Here is a 16,924-nt window from a genome sequence, read left to right as displayed (position 1 = left end):
CCACATGACGAGGAACAATTCCAAGTTAGAAAACAAAAGCTCATAAGTGTCCCTTGTCCATCATGATTTTGCCTACATCCCTCCCAGTGGTCACAGGTGACCAGAAGTTTAAGACTGTAAGAACATAAGAAGAGTCTGCCAAATCAGGCCAATGGCTCATCTAGCCCAGCATTGACCAGATGTCATGGGAAAACTGCAAGCAGGACTTTGGCACAAGAGCATTCTCCCCTCCTGCAGTTTCCAGCAACTGACATTCAGAAACATTGCTGCCTCTGCTCACGCAAGTGAGTGAATTGAATTCCATGCAGATTGAGTAAGCAGCCCTTTAGAAGACAGATGGGTCACTCTGTCCCTCCTCCGCCAGCCCGCATGGTTTTTAGCTCTCCAACCAGCATACAAACACAGGGTAGTACTCTCCTGCCCCCAGGCTTGCATCTTATCAATACAGTAATGCTCTTTACACCATCCACAGCTGCTTGTTCGTCATGACAGAGGGAACTTTGAAATATTTTGTACACCACTAAAAGGGAACTACAGTGGATGCTCGGGTTGCGAACGTGATCTGTGCGGGATGCACGTTCGCAACCCACAGCGTTCGCAACCCGTGGGTTGTGATTCTGCGCAAAGCGCAATTTAGCACTTCTGCACACGCGCGGCCACTGAAGCCCAGAAGTAACCCGTTCCGGTACTTCTGGGTTTTGGAGGTCCATAACCCGAAAAAACGCAACCTGAAGCAGCTGTAACCTGAGATATGACTGTATGTGGCACGGAAGGACCCTATGCTATCAAGACAACCGAAATGTGATGCATCCATAAATCTTACACAATATTAAAAGAACACAGGGATTTTACCAACGGCTTATGAAGCTTCATAATTTTAGAACTTTTCATATACACATTTAAAGAAAAGTTCTCTTTAATTCATATTCCAAATGGAATGGAGAGAACCAGTGGGACATAGTTATCCCTGGATATAAACTCAATAGGAAGCATACAGTAAGAAATACCAGAGGCCGTGTCACTCTATGTCAAAGACAGGTTGCAGCAGACTCCTCCATTGTGGTGGTGATACCGGACCCCAAGAGTAATTTAGTGCTGGAGATACGTACTGAGTCCAGAATGCTAGAAATCCCAAAAGGGGAAGACTCCTCCACCGACCTGACATTTAGCAACAGCATCACCAGGTGAGAGGGTAGACCAACAAGTTAGGTGGACCAGCATGACTATGCAGGTTCTGACAAGGGTGTTGTTGTTGTTTAGTCGTTTAGTCGTGTCCAACTCTTCGTGACCCCATGGACCAGAGAACGCCAGGCACTGCTGTCCTCCACTGCCCCCCGCAGCTTGGTCAGACTCATGCTGGTAACCTCGAAAACACTATCCAACCATCTCGTCCTCTGTTGCCCCCTTCTCCTTGTGCCCTCCATCTTTCCCTTGTGCCAAGGGAACAAGGGTAACAACCCTTTAATGGCATCACACTTTTTCCTCCTCCCACAGCTCTACAACCCAAACACATCTCTGTTCAGAAGACACTAAGGGAATGAAGTTGTAAAAATGTTTCTCTGCATAGTAGTTAACGTAACATAAAACAAAATTTCAAAGTAACTTACAAAGTTACAGAAAGTCTCTCTTCTGCCACCATTTTTTTAACCAGTTAAAATTACAGCAGCTAGCACAACAGCAGCGATAATCAGTATTAAAGTGCAGGTATGCCATTTCAAAAGGCACTTCCTACAAAACCTAAGGTACAGTTTCTTTTTGCAACAGCGTATATAGAGCGCAACAGCAATTTTAAATTGCAATTGTGCACAGCATGAACTATATTAATCCTCCAGCAGTTTTACAGTACAGTGGCAATTAAAGTGCCAATGTGCAATATGCAACAATCATCCAGCACTTTTGCAGTGCAGCAGCAGTTTTAAGGTGCAATGATACAGCACAGCAGCCACATTAAAGTGCAGGTGTGTAACCATATGAACTAGGCTGATGATAATCCAGTAGTTTCCCACCTTAATAAAACAGCAGACTCTGCCACCCATCATCTGTCTACCATCCTGGGGTGACCCCCCCCTTCTTCCTCTCACTTAGGGTTCCAAAAATAGCCCTTGTCACTTATCAGGGAGGTTGCTGCCCCACTCCTCATTATTTCCCAAGTGACAGCATGCCCACCAACTGTCCACCCAGCACAAACTGGACTTTTATCTCCTACACCAAGCAGCATCTTGAGGGAAGGTTGAGCCAAGTGCCCTGCTGCAGCTTGTGGGCAACTGTAATTAGAGAGCTGGTGAGTCAGTATTTCAGTTCAGCTGTCACAAGCTGCTGGATGTTTCTGGCTTAAGGTGGACTACACTTCAGCTAGTGGTGGGGAGAAGGGGAGTGCTCTCACCTTACTCTCTCACAGCAGCTCAGCTACTTTCTCCAGTGCTGCCCCTGGAGAAATCATGCTGTGAGTAGTGTATTATCCAGCAGAATGTTAGCTTTATTTCACTAAAAGATTTTATTAACATACTTTATTTAACATAACAGAGAGGTGGGGTTTTATATATACATATATATAAAATACCAGATCATTTTGAAATGCATGACCCAGCCCTAAATAAATATAACAACAAAGTGCAATTCTAACTTTAGGTTTTACTTTCATAGTGCATCTTTAAAAGTAGTACATTTTCAATAACATTCAAAACCGAGCTTTCAATAAATAAGACTTGCATTGTAAAAACTGCAAAAAAGTCAAAAAAATGTTTGATATTTGGAGCAGCCCAGAGATCTGGAATAGCCGTTAGTGATTCATATTTCTTCACATTAAAGAACCTACTAGTCACTGCAGTCTCTATGGAGTTCCCACCCACTTTGTAAAAGGATCAGACTAAATGTCATAACATTGCTAATTCTAGCGGTTTGCTTATGGTTTACAAAAACCTCATTTTAGATGTTGACTTAACAAAGCAGGCCCAAGTTATAAAGCACCTACAATACACTTAACCACCTTGACTGACCTAAAATGGGAGTCCATTTCCATGATTGAAAGAGTCATTTTATGAACAGATATATAATCTTAACATCTTAACATCCACACTAAATGCACAGGAACCAGGTCGTCTCTGCAGGGCTGTAGATGGAAGAGAATGTTGACAGAAGCATGTCCAGTTGGGTAGCCTAGGTGGGTGAGAAGAATCTGAAGACTCAAAGCTGGACAGAACATTGGAAGAGAGCAGCAAGGCAGTGGCATGGAGAACAGAAGCAAGAAGTGCATTAGTAGGCAAGTAAGGTTTCAGAACAGGGCAAGAATCGGGGATGGGGGTGACACAGGTGTTCAGAGTACAGAACTATAACTAGCAAACACAAAAAGTGAAACTTAGGAATATGGGCAGCAATGGCTATGTAAGCTCCCTAAGGCAGGACTGTATTGCTACGGTCTGTGCACCGTACTATGCAAGCCCTGATGGTTGACAGGTGGGCCCTGCCTGACCTGTGCAGGGCAGAGTAGATGGGGATTTGGCTTGCTGGCCATTTCCAGTCCACCCACCACTGCTATATTCATAAAAACAGATAGATGATGTTAAACTAGGGGCAGTCATAGCAAGAAACTTGAAATGTTTAATGGAGGATAGCCCAGCTAGGCCTAGGAGAGTACCAGCAACCCCAGGGTCCTTTTGACAATGTGTTAACAACTCCTGGGAGATGAAGTCAGCGTATTATTAGCTGACATGAATGCATCCTCATTCCTACACCGTAAACAATTTCTTTTATGTTAATACATATTGACATTTTTCTGAGCAGGAAACATTTACACCATGATCCCCACGCTGCTAGGTTCTTCCCACGCACCACTGAACTGGAAGATTGCCATTTTCCTTTAGAACTTAACAGTCACACTACCCAGAAAAAAGAGGGATGGTAAATTTGATAAACTGATGTGCCTCAGAGGAATCACAACTGCGGGCATTAAAAGCTAGGGTTTGAATGTAAGACACTCTCCTCCTGCTTAGTCCATATCCTTATGTGAATTTGCCCATCCTTTGAGGTTAGCCATTGCATCCCTCTTGCATGTCCCAACATCCCCCAAAGCAAAGCTGGTGACAAACAATGTTAGAAACGGAGATATGAAAGCCAGGAGCTAAATGACATCTTAAACCTAGGTTATGGGTACAACAACGGAATGTCTAGGTACACTTTTTTATAACAAGAATACAAAGCTGCAAATGGATTGCAGCTAAAATTTTATGCTCATTTTTCATATGGTCTAGTCCTTCGTCTGCCCACCACACCAATATTCTTAGGAGGATCTCTTTTCTCATGTCTTCGGAGAGTAGCTTTAAGTGGGGAAGCAGGAAAAGGTCATTCTTTCCTTCTACTCTGCAGTTTTAATCTGAAATTTTAGGCACAGTACTGCACCCAGAGATCAGAAACTGCTTGCGCTAATGAAATTCCCTGTTGCAAAATGCACCTAAAACAATGGGAGTTTTGAACACTGGTGACAAGACATGACAGAGGTCTTTCTGTTGTGTTCCATATGGGGAATTCCATGCCCAAAGAGGTTAGGTTTATTTTGTTCCTTAATTTGTATTCCACTTGGACATCCCTTTTTAAACAAGCTTTTGATTAGGGCTAACTTTTCAACTTCTTGCTGCTGTTTTTAGTTCGGCTGAATCATTGCTGCTTTTATATTTGCAAACTACTTTGCAAATATAACTCTTAATGCAAAGTGCCTGCATATCCAGAGAAGTCCCTGGGATTTCAGCATATTTTCTTATAACAGTAACGGAAACTAGCTGTTTTATCCTAGTTTGGGGCATACACACAAAATGATTCTGGCTTACACTGTCACCTCACGAAAATTTACTTACTAGCCTTATCCCCCAATGTGGCTTAGAGTACTATCTAGAGCTATTTTGAATAGGTAAAAAGATAAAGGGGTACAGGACCCCTGGATGGTTAAGTCCAGTCAAGGACGACTGTGGAGTGCGGCACTCATCTCGCTTCAGACCAAAGGAGCCGGTGTTTGTCCACAGACAGCTTTCCGGGTCATGTGGCCAGCATGACTAAACCGCTTCTGGTGCAGCGAGACACCATGACGAGTGCCAGAGCACACTGAAATGCCATTTACCTTCCTACTGCAGCGGTACCTATTTATCTACTTGCAGTGGTATGCTTTTGAACTGCTAGGTTGGCAGAAGCTGGGCCAGAGCAACGGGAGCTCACCCTGTCACACAGCCACAGATTCAAACCGCTGACCTTCCGATTGGCAAGCCCAAGAGGCTCAGTGGTTTAGACCACAGCGCCACCCGCGTCCCAGTTATTTTGAATATAGCTACCACAATAAGCCATTTCAGTTTAGTTGTTATGACATAAACATGAATGATTAAATGTGCAAATTGCAATGATATTGCTGCCTCTATTCTTTGGCTACAATATTAATTGTGCTTTACTGTGCTTTTAAAAACTGTGTCCACACTAGTTTTTAGCACAAGTATTTGCCTTGTTTTGAAGCATCAGTGGCCTATATTTGACCCACTTTGCTTAAGATACAAACACCATCAGCACCCATGTATACAGATGTGGCATATCAGATCAGTGAGAGGATAGAAAATTCTAGGTCCAGAGTCCAAGGTCACTAGTCAAATGATTACAGGCCAGAAAAGATCCTAGAGAGCTGCTGAAAGGGTAGATGACATTGGACTATGTAGATCACAGGCTTGACTCAAAAGAAAGCAGCTTATTTGTATCTAACTGAGAACTGTACCTCTCTTAAGATTCTCCACCTCAATGTCATGCATGGGCAGAAATGCATGTTAAACTTGTAGAGTCACTTTTAATGTCCATCCCCTCTGTCTACTCACCCCATAGACTTTTTGTGCATGTGTATACTTTGCATGATATCCTTGCAAGTAAGCTAGATTAGTCTCAATGCTCTCTACAACAAGAAACACAAGAGCACATGGAAGTCTGATCACCACCACCACCAAAGCAAGCATTATCACAAGTCAAATGATTTATAAGGAACTTAGGAGCAGAACCTCAATGAAAAACTGAGATATTTTCTAAAATATTAAGCAGCATAGAAGTGCTTTAAAATAAACCAGGCATCATATATCCACATTGGGACAATACAGCCTACAACAAAGGCAAACAGAAGTGGGATAAACTAATACTGCAATACTCAGCTAATACTGAAAACAGTGGGATACACAGGTTATTTTATTTAAATTTAAATACCCTAAGAAAAAAATAGGAGAACATAGCAAGACATCTGTTACAAAGGATGAAACTGTATATGACAGAATTTTAAAATGCAATTGTATGTAATTGTATGTAATCATGATTATAAACATTGATGATGGGTGAGCGGGAAGTCATTAGTATTGTAGAATAGAATTATGACTGTTGAGTGACAAAGTGTAACTTTGAATCTTGGAATAAAATAAAATATTCAGTAAAGAAAAAAAAAAGAATTTAAAGACTCGATGTTCCTTTAAGATGACAATAAAGCTGGTTTCAAACACAAGATATCTAAACTTCAGATAATTTATTTTCCTGCCAAAGTGCTGACAAAGCTAATATACTTTGGGCCAAGTTTCACTTCCTTGCTGCAGTGTCCTTCATTTTTATTACTGCAATACTAATGAACCTTCAACCAGCCAGCTCCTTGCATTTTACCCCCTATCTGAACTGCAAACTTACTGAAGAAAAAAGAAAGTTGAAGTAGCCAGTATTAGGAAGAATTCATGCCTGCACTGGTAATGCCATTCCACATTTTTCAGAGAATAGTGTAAAACACCTTTAACCTTGCTACAAGGCATCCTACGTATACACGTTAAATTGATTGCAGTTATTGTAATGGACAGCTCTTGCAACAGCTGTGAATGTTACAGCAATCTTTATGATGCCCTTGTGTAACCCCAAGTCAAATGTTTCTTTCTAGAGGCAATTTGGCTAGCTAAGTGTGGCACACACAGCTAACATCTGCCACCATCAAGACTAAAACATAACAGCATTTATGGGAGATAATCATATACATAAACATCAGTTCAAAGCATTTTCCAAACAGTTAACCTGTAAACCAACGCTGCATACTAACACCATCGTTTTCCGCAGAGGAAGAAGTCAAGAGAAGAGCAATGTTAATGGAGCAGTAATGATTCTGTCAATGAAACAACAACAAAAACCTCCCCAAGGATACCAACCAAGAATTGACCAAGAATTAAGAGCAGGAATGAAAGATGCAGAGTAAAGGACACTAGGTCACTTTCTGGTCAGAGCTCCAGAGCAACAACATTTTTTAAAAAAAGTATGGGGGGGAGGAAAACAGAGCAGTGAGCTGGAAGATGTGCACATCTCACAATATGAAAACATATTAGAAGGCACACTAGACCCTCAAAGCATCTGTAAAAAAAGTGTCTAGGTTTTAAGACACCAAAGTGGCAGAAAGAAAAGGGAACCTGACCCAAGACTGCCATTTTTTTTCCTCCCCCAATGCCTAGCACCCTTGAACCTCCATTTACTGGAAAAAGCACTTTAGGGAAATGTGCAGCAGGCATAGATGTTCAGCAACTCCACCCAAATACTTCTTTTTGTATTATATATTACCTACGCTCCCTGCTTTACAAGTGATTCAGGGAGGTCTGCATTTCAAGTTTCAGGCCTGCCACCATCCCAAAATTTAGGCCTCAAGCTCCAGATTTGCAGAAACCAAGACTCTACACTTTTGTAGTTAAGCAACACTGTGGCCTAAGCAAGTTTGTACTACATATAAACCTTCTGCCTTCTGGACACAGAGCTTACAAGATAACAGGAAAACAACGTGAGAATGGAAAGGTTCTTAAGGCTGCCTGGGTAATTTTAACTTGAGCGTAGCGTTTCCAAAACCAGCAATCCTCAGGCTGTACTAGAATATCCTAAAATAGCTGAACTGGACAAGTGGTGAAAAATTGTTGCAAGTATGTACAGGTTTATTTTTATTGCACAAAGGTGGCAACTATGTATAACAAGTGACTTGCCAAACATAATGCAAACTTCCTTTCATGGGATACACTTAGGCCAGCTAGCCCCACTGAATTTAGGGGGACTCTGTATAGGATTCCACTATTAGAAAATGAAATTTTATACGTATGTTTGTGGGTGTATGCTGGGGGAGCACTTTTCCACTGGTTATTATTTGAAACTGGTAAAACTCATGTAGGAACAAATATGCAACACACACAAGATTATCTACACTATTGACAACAGAGAAGTTGTCAAATGTGATCAATTCGTCTTATTTGAAGAAACCTTTACACTAATCCAAGTTTTCTTCCATAAATCTGTCAATCACACTCAGCTTAAAAACTCCTACAAGGATTCCTGGCCATTGGATTAAGAAAGGAACAACTCCCTCAACTACTGATGGGGGAAGAACAGCTCACACACAAAACAGCTCAAACCAAGATGACTCATTTGTATTTTAAAAGCTGCTATTTTTCCAAAGTAGAAAGCGGAAAACTAATACAGAACTCAAACTGTACTTGGAAAACAAATAACATCCCCCAGTTTAGGGAAGGAGCAGCAGCTGCTTAGCAATATTTAAGAGTAGGAAGAGTTGTCATAATCCACCAGGAAACAAGGGGGTGGGGACACAAGTGAAAGTAAATTGTTCCTTGGCTATAAAATTTTCAAAGACATATATTTAAAAAATCTATTGTGGGCATTTCATAATTGGTTAACATTACTCTCTTGCCCATCTAATGCATTTTTGAGAGGAGGTTTTCGCTGAAGGCAAAAAGAAGTGACTGTAGTTCTGGAAGATGTGATGCGTCTGCAGTTAGCAAAGACCACATTTAGATTTATACATTCACAAATTCATTGATACTTTTATACTTTGGAACTACTAAGTCTCACCCTCTTATACATTTGGTTTTGCTTCTCTGGTATTTTATGGGTACTCCGTGTGTGTGTGTGTGTGTGTGTGTGTGTGTATACACACACACGGGGGAGGGGCTTTCAAGAGAAAATAAACATATAAATATTATAAAGAATAAATAAATGGGGTGTTAGAATCAAGATCTGATAATCACACACATTTGTCTACTGGTTTGCAGTCATGGACTGCTAAATGCGGATGAAGCTGACCTGAAATGGGGAACAGTCATAGCTCAGTAGCAGGACATCTGCCTTGCATGCCAAAGGTGCCTAGGTTCAATCTCCATTTAATGTTTGGGAAGACTTCCTGTCTGAGAGCTTTGAGAGCTGCTCTAAGTCAGTGTGGACATTACTGAATTAAGCGGATCATCAGTCTGATTTGGCATAAAGCAGCTTCCTAGTTTCCTGTCATATTTTATTCCACTACATATATATAGACCTGGTCTAAGCAAACAACTCAAGTGTTTTGCAGACTGATATTCACTTGTACACAATTCTGTATGCAGGAGATGATCTGCCACATTGCCAGGAGTGATGTTTCAACTAGGCATTTTATTATATAATAGCAATTTGCTATTATAAGTAACGTTACAGGTCTAGAACACATCCAGCCACTTTACAAACTGCAATCATATACAGTACATCTTTGGTTGGGAACCTCTGGCTCTTGTGCCTAATCAGGCCTGTCTGGCTTCTGGCTTTGGGTCATAAGGCCCAGCCATATCCACTTTTGCTGCACCTTACAACATATGACACAATTCTCAAAGTGGCATGCAGAAAATTGACTACTTTGGGATCTGGTCCTCTGGACAAAAGTGGTTCCTCACTATACACATGTACTTGGTAATAAGTCTCATTGAACCAACAAGGCTTACACCTGCAGAGAATTACACTGGTGTGATACTATTTATTAATATTGTGGTAAACTACAGCAGAAGTGGGCAGAAGGTAAACCTGGATCTACTGCTAGATCTCTGAGTGGTTTACCATAGATCAGTAAAGATTTCTGACTCCCAACTATTTCACAATAGCAGGAACAAACTTATTCCCCTCTTCCTAAACTACACTGCTGAAATAACAAAAGCTTGGGGTCTGCATGACTAGATTTGTGTGTGGTGCTCATAACAAACTGTTGGACTGAGAATTCTTTAATTCTATGTGTTTATCTTTTGCATGTCAGGCTTTGGTTCTTGGATCTCAGGGATCTAGGGGGGGGGGGGAAACACCTCACAAAGTAGAACCTGCAAGCCTGAAGCCTGCACACCTAAACTTACAGAGAAGTTTATGACTGTGTGTTTAAAGCCCTACATTAATAATAAGTATCTGAAGCTGAAGGTAGCCTAGAAGGAAAAGCCCACCCCAAATGGTTTTGTTAACACCTAGAACTCTAGCCAATGATGAAGTACAGCATCACTGCTCTCATAATGTAGATTTCTTTTGTTTTGCATTCAGCATCTTAAAAGCTTTACCCTAATGAGTAACAAACCAAACATCATATAACCTCGACTTCCATTATGCAAAGCCTATTATACAAACATTAAAAATGTTGGGGAGGGAGCATTATGTACTAAATTTATTATGTACTTTATTCATTATTGTTATCGCCTAGAGCCATTTTTTAAATATATCATTCAGTTGTAATTTCAAAAGATCTAAAAAAAAGTCAGTGATGCTACTGTTACATTCCAACATATGCTTTGAAAAACTCAAATTACCACTCAGGCCATAGCAATTTCAGCTCACATGCATTTCATTCACTCTTCATTAGCCACCTCCCACCTCTAGGCGCCCTCTCAAAAGTTACTGTAGTAAAGTGTCCCCTTCCTTTCTTGGCTACTGCTGAATTTATATAGCTGGCCTTATAATGCTTAGAGAGCTGATCATCCTTTAGGGTAGGTCACCCCTGACAACATGGTGGCATGAAGAAGCTACAGGAGATGATTTGTGTATAATTTATACTTAAGCTGCTAGGCATCACTTTTATTTTGCACAGAAGATATAGCCCAATAATGATGTTCACAATAAAGAAAGTTTCTGAAGTCCGGCTAATAAAACTGTGAAGATTAATTTTCAAAGAATTGTAACTTTAAACAGGTGGGTCACGTTTTGAAAGCAGGGTAACGTAGAATGAAACAGATAAGGCATACAAACAAACGCAAAAAACAAGCTTTTTGTATCTCCTTAAAAGGATCAAAATTGCAATCTCTTGATGTTTACAAAGTTAAAGGCCTGTAATAGCAAAGAGATGTAATTTATAGGAAATGGTTTTGATTAATGAAAGCAATGCTTTATTAATGTATTGCTTGACCATTTAAACACACAATATCCACATGAGGCTATGATTTCATTGTTGCAGGTTCTATCCAACACCTTCAAACTGGCTTGAGACAGATAACAGTTTAAGGTGACACATAACAGAAATACACACTGTTATGTGGACTGTCTCAGGACTATGGTGTGGTAAGGAAAAGTTAGGAAACTCCTCCTTGCACACCATTGTCCCAATTCTCACTCACAGCAAACCATTTTTTAAAAAAGATTCACGCAGTGCTAAACTACCTATTTAGTTGGTCTCTAGAACATGTAGTTGGTCTCTAGAACAACTTGGAATACTTTTCCAGTATTGGATCAGAAATGTCTCCAGGTTCACCTGACTTTCTAACACATATACATTACATGGCCCTTACAGTTACATTGATTACAACTTTGAAAATGAGAAATTTGATCAACACTGTATCCATTCATTGTATTATTACAAATGGAAATTTTGTTATGCAACACAGTTTTGTTAAAAAACAACAACCACACACACCCTCCATTGGAAATATAAACATTCATATTGTAATATAAAAACTATGTATTTTTATACATGCATACGTAGTTGATTTTCTGTTACTTTAGTATCAAGTTTTCAGAGTACACTTAGAAACTAACACAAACTGTATGTAAACCATTGTTTTCTTAAGTCATTTTATGAGTCTGATCCTAACAAATTCTGATACAAATTAAAGAGCTTTAGCCCAAAATAGTGTACATCAATATGGGTCAACTTCTTTATCAGGCTGGGAAGAACTCACTTATTCCATTGATGCAACAAGAGTGACCATTATTGACCAGTAACTGTGTCATTCTTTAAAACCAGCCCATATCCATTTTGTGTGACATGATGACACCACATCACGAGAAGGTCAAAGCCAGCTATTGGTCTGAAGCAGGCTTGCTTACCAACTGGTATCTATATGGAGCACAGGCGATGTTATTTGCCTCCGTGCTATAGTGTCTAGAGCAGGCATAGGCAAACTCGGCCCTCCAGATGTTTTGGGACTACAACTACCATGATCCCTAGCTAACAGAACCAGTGGTCAGGGATGATGGGAACTGTAGTCCCAAAACATCTGGAGGGCCGAGTTTGCCTATGCCTGGTCTAGAGTATTGAGTTTGAATGTGGGAAATGAAAGTTCAAATCCCTGTTCAACTATGAAGTTCACTGGGTGTCCTTGGGCAAAACACTTTCTCTCGTCCTAAGCTACTTCAGATCTGTAGCAAAGCTAAAATGCTGAACAAATTTTTTCAAGAGGAAGAAAGCATACAAAAACTTATAAAGCAGCTCCAGAGACAGCTTATGCTGTAAATTGCCTAGTTGCAGACATGCTGCCCATCCGCAAAGTCAATATTGTATGTGGATAAATAGTCCATGAATGTTGACTTGGCCTACTATGAAGATACCATTTACTGTAATTACCAAGTGCTTTGGTAGGCAGGGTTTTCTCCTATTTGTGCTGTGATTTTGAGAAGGTAAGAGCAGCAAAATCTCTTCTTACCTACTCCAAACCTCAGCAAAAATGAGAATTCTGGATGGCAACCTGTGAGCTTCTGGCTTTTTTGTTCACCAAAATGACCGGAGCAATTACAACTGGCAGGCAGATGTGTCAACACCTGCACATTACTAAAGCTTCACTAGTAGCAGGGGTCCACCGTTCCACTCCCCACGCTCACCATGGTGAGTGTTTCATCACCCTCTGGCAATGGTGATGAGGAGACAAAGCAAACAAATAAGAATCATAAACAGCTGTAGAAACAGGCCCAACATGAAAAAAGACAGCTGCACAAGCAGTTATTTCCTGCCGCCTTTGCTGCATTTCAAGAAACCACCCTCTTATCTAAAAATCTACCGGGGGGACGGACGACCCACAAAATTATATACACTAACCCCCCAAGTATGAAATTTAAAATCCTCTGTTGTGTAATTCTGCAATTTCTTTTTACAGCTCACTAGCATCAAGTTAGAGGAAGTTGTGGCTGGGCATTTTGGTGGTGGGCCACTTATGCACTTGGAGCAGTTCCATCACCTGCTGCCAAAACAAGTCCCAACTTTCACTAGAACTCCAGAGGGGAACATATGCGCTGCTTGCCAACCAACCAAACCTTCATCTCCCTGGCTCCCGCTTCCAAAACCCAACACACTAATGCTGGAATAAACCCCACTGAGCACAGTGAAAGTTTATTTTGAATAAATATGCATGAGATTGCATTGAAGAAGAGGAACACAATTCTGACTCTGTTAGCAAGGCAATCCAACCTAACGGGTAGTCTCCAGGTGCATAATCTGTTAAATCTGATCAGGGGGCCCATCTAGTCCTGCCTTTCTAACTGTAGCCAGTCAGCTACTTCCAGGAAGCTTATAAGCAGAGCATACAGCAGACAGTCCTCTCTTGGTTGTCTCCAATATCCAGAGTTTGATGGAGAAGGTCTCTTGCTTCACTCCTTGCATTTAACAGGTTTTTCAATTAAATCACCTGTTTCTGACAAGTGTTGGTTTATGCAACTGCTTCAACATAACACCAGTAGTGAGAAGTACTAGGAAATTTCCTCGAGCCAGTGCAGTTGTAATGCTCTTATCTTAGTGGGTTTTTTGGGTTTTTTTTCAAAATCAGGAGCAGGCCTCTAGATCAAATGTTCTTTCCCCACCAGTCCCTCTACTCAGATGAGCATGTTTCATATTCTAGTTTTAATCAGTTAACACTAATCATGGTTTGCTAGCAAAGTTCCAACCCCAGCTAAGAGACAACAGTGGCTAGTATTAATCGTGTCTGTTAGCAACCATTAACCCTGGTTAAGATCTGGCAGGGAAGGGAATCAAGCATGCAGTCCCACAGCCTGTTCCCTCTTAACCACAGTTCACATTGAACAGAACACCTTAGTACAGAGGTTGCTAGTAAGTTCTCACATTTGTTCCTCATTTTCCACTGCCACCACTATATTTATCTGTTAGACATGGGTTTATATTCCAAAAACAACGTAAACATTACACAGTTCTGTTTTATGTAGACTGGTCTCTTTAGTAACAGGACTCCCTATTACAAGACCATGTACAAGGAGCATGATGAACAAGACGAACGGTTTGGAAACCTGAAAAATCTGAAAGCTTCCTCACTAAAGAAGGAAAAGGATTATCCAACATGGATGAATGCTTTAACTAACAGCATTAAATTGGTTTCAAAATAACGGCTTTCTTTTTTATATGATGGTGATGATGAGTATGAATGGTATGAGGGAAATCAAAGAATTAAAACAATAAACCAAAATGAAAAGGCTATCAAACCCCTACTCCACAGCAGGATACTCTAGCCATCATGACAAAGATTATTACCTATTAGCCACACCAAACAAGCAGAGAACTGGAGAAGTCACAGTACACTACAGTAAAAGAGATAGCTACAACAACTTGAAAAATAAATCTGCAGCCATGAGGAAGATTATAATCTTTATTATTTTTCAGGTGACTACATTTGTACCACCAGGTTTATTTCATGTCTTTTTTTTTTTTTTAAGGACTGCCCATTCCATTTCATGCCACTTCTTTCATGCTTCACTGGTCTAAAACGCCCCTTAAATTCTGAAGTTTTGACCATCCACCTTGATCTTGGTTCAAGCCTTGCTTTTGCTGAAGGAAAAATGAAAACAGTTTGACCTGGTTTTTGAACTGGAGGGCAATGTTCAATGCATGTTATGAGTAGGATCTTTACATCCAAACTGGTACACCTTATTGCTTTCCCTGACCATTTTTAGCTGTTTCAGCGCAAAACACCTTAAACAAAAAGTCTCCAAATCAATCATTTTAATCCACAGTTTGAAGGATGTTTACACCAGCCTCTTCCAAAAAACACAAATTCCTCAGTGCCCAAATGCCAAGATTTCAAAACCATCCTACTAAGTTCAATAAAGGTCTGCCTCCCTAGAGCTTGGACTTGGCCCAAACTCTAGCTGGCAGAGGAACAACAAGGTTACACGAGTTGCACTCAACACCAATTGGAGTAGAGACAAAACACAGAGAGGCACAAAAATGCATTCCACTTTAATAGCTATAGTGATGTCTTAATTTACTGCTGGACTGAAGCAAAACAGTTAAGTGAAGAGGTTCAAGGTGCTACACCAGAGCAGCAACCTGAAAGGAATATTACAGGAAAAATAAAAAAACCCAGCTTGCCCATTTTGTATGCAACCATTCGGACAGTATTGTGTACCCATAGAGAACAGTTTCTCACCTTTATCCTGAGAGCAAGACAGGATTTCTTCCTCTTTGGGGTTAGTCACCTGGGTGATAATGGACGGGTTGTCCATGGAAACAGAGTTCGTTTTCACCTGGCTATTTCCCTCCCAGAGGCAGGTTCGGTGTGCATTTATGGGTTCCTTTTTATTCGTTTTCCTTTTAGGAAATCTAGAGGCAGACTTATGTGTGAAAAAAGAACTCCTCCAGGAACGAAGCAAAAAAAAAATGTTATAGAAGGCAGCACACATACAGGTCTTTTCTGTAGTGCCTTGTCCTCTTTCCTTCTTCAAAGAACGGAGGGAGTTAAAAAAAGATGGGGGGAGGGAACCCCAAATCCAAAGACTACCCCACCTAAAGCAAAACCCGGTACCACTCTGAGTTAAAGAAAAAACCCAGTGCCACCCCAAATCCCTACTCCAGGCACAAAAATACCCGCCTGAACAGCAACCTCAGCACAGCAGTAGAGAAAATACAGATACGGGGTCTTGGCGGCGGCTCACCTTCGCACCCCCAATTTGTCCTGTGCCTCCTAAATGGCTGCCCTGAGCTGATCCCTAAAAAAACCCACCCCACTCGCACTCACCCCAAAGCCAAGGCTTTGTATTACCCCTCCCCCCAAAATCCCAATTCAAAACACCCTACATGTAACCCCCCCAAACCGTGCTTCTGATCTATCATTCCCCCCCCAAAATCCCCTTGCCCAAAAAAAGAGGGTTCAGACCCCCCTCCTCATCTGGAGGCAGCACCTTCCTTGCTTTCTCCTCCCCCCCCTCTATTTAGATCCCTAAACTTACCTACCTCCCCCCCTCCCGCCAGAAGATGGAAAAAAAAAATGCCCCTTTCCAGGAGGAGGAGGAGGAGCAAGAGGTGCTCCCCACCCCACCCCGAATCAAGCCCCCACCCGCCCTGTCCTCCCCCCTTCCCCCCTCCCCTCGGGGATTATCTCATCCCTCCTTCGCCTCCTTCCCCGATGCAGCTTTGAGGGGGGGGGAGTCCGAGGGAGGGGGGAGGAGGAGGAGGAGGAAAAGGGGGGGGAGAAGAAGAAGAAGAAAACGGGGGAGGGAGAAGGGGAGGCCGGTCTCCGCGCTGCGCCACAGCAGCAGCAGCAACAGCAGCAGCAGCCGCCTTCCCGCTCGCCTTCCCTCCTCGCCTGTCAGCGCCAGTCCCAGGCGCCGCCTCCTTCCCCTTCTCCGCCTTCCTTCCCCTCAGCGCCCCACAGGCTTCGCCCGCCCCCGCAGCCTTCCCCTCAGGCCCGCCGCGCGCGGGACAGCAGCCGCCTCCTCCTCCTCCTCCCGTCCTCCTTGTGGCGGCGGCGGCGGCGGCGTCTTCCCCTCAGGCAACAACATGGAGGCGGGAAGGAGAGCGGGCGCCTCGCGCCGGGCGGGAGGGAGGGGGGGGGCGGTTTGAACTGCGCGCGCCCGCCCGACCCGTTTCTCCCTCCCTGCCTGCCTGCCTGCCTGAGCGGTAAACAACGGGGCG

At 42.2% G+C, this 16,924-nt stretch overlaps 1 protein-coding gene across 1 annotated transcript in view; it reads right to left on the bottom strand.

Annotated features, from left to right (window-relative positions):
• The window catches only part of CTDSPL (CTD small phosphatase like), a 68,632-nt gene extending 52,340 nt beyond the window's left edge, over positions 1-16,292 (bottom strand). The window contains exon 1 of the mRNA XM_079947023.1: positions 15,441-16,292. Coding sequence (XP_079803149.1) covers positions 15,441-15,693 — 253 coding nt within the window. The 5' untranslated portion in view covers positions 15,694-16,292. The remainder of the gene's footprint in view (positions 1-15,440) is intronic.
• Positions 16,293-16,924: the final 632 nt, after the last annotated feature.

Source organism: Podarcis cretensis (genome assembly GCF_951804945.1).
Source record: "Podarcis cretensis genome assembly, chromosome: 12".
In the NCBI taxonomy this organism is placed as follows: Eukaryota; Metazoa; Chordata; class Lepidosauria; order Squamata; family Lacertidae; genus Podarcis; species Podarcis cretensis.
This window is presented reverse-complemented; position numbering and strand designations above follow the sequence as displayed.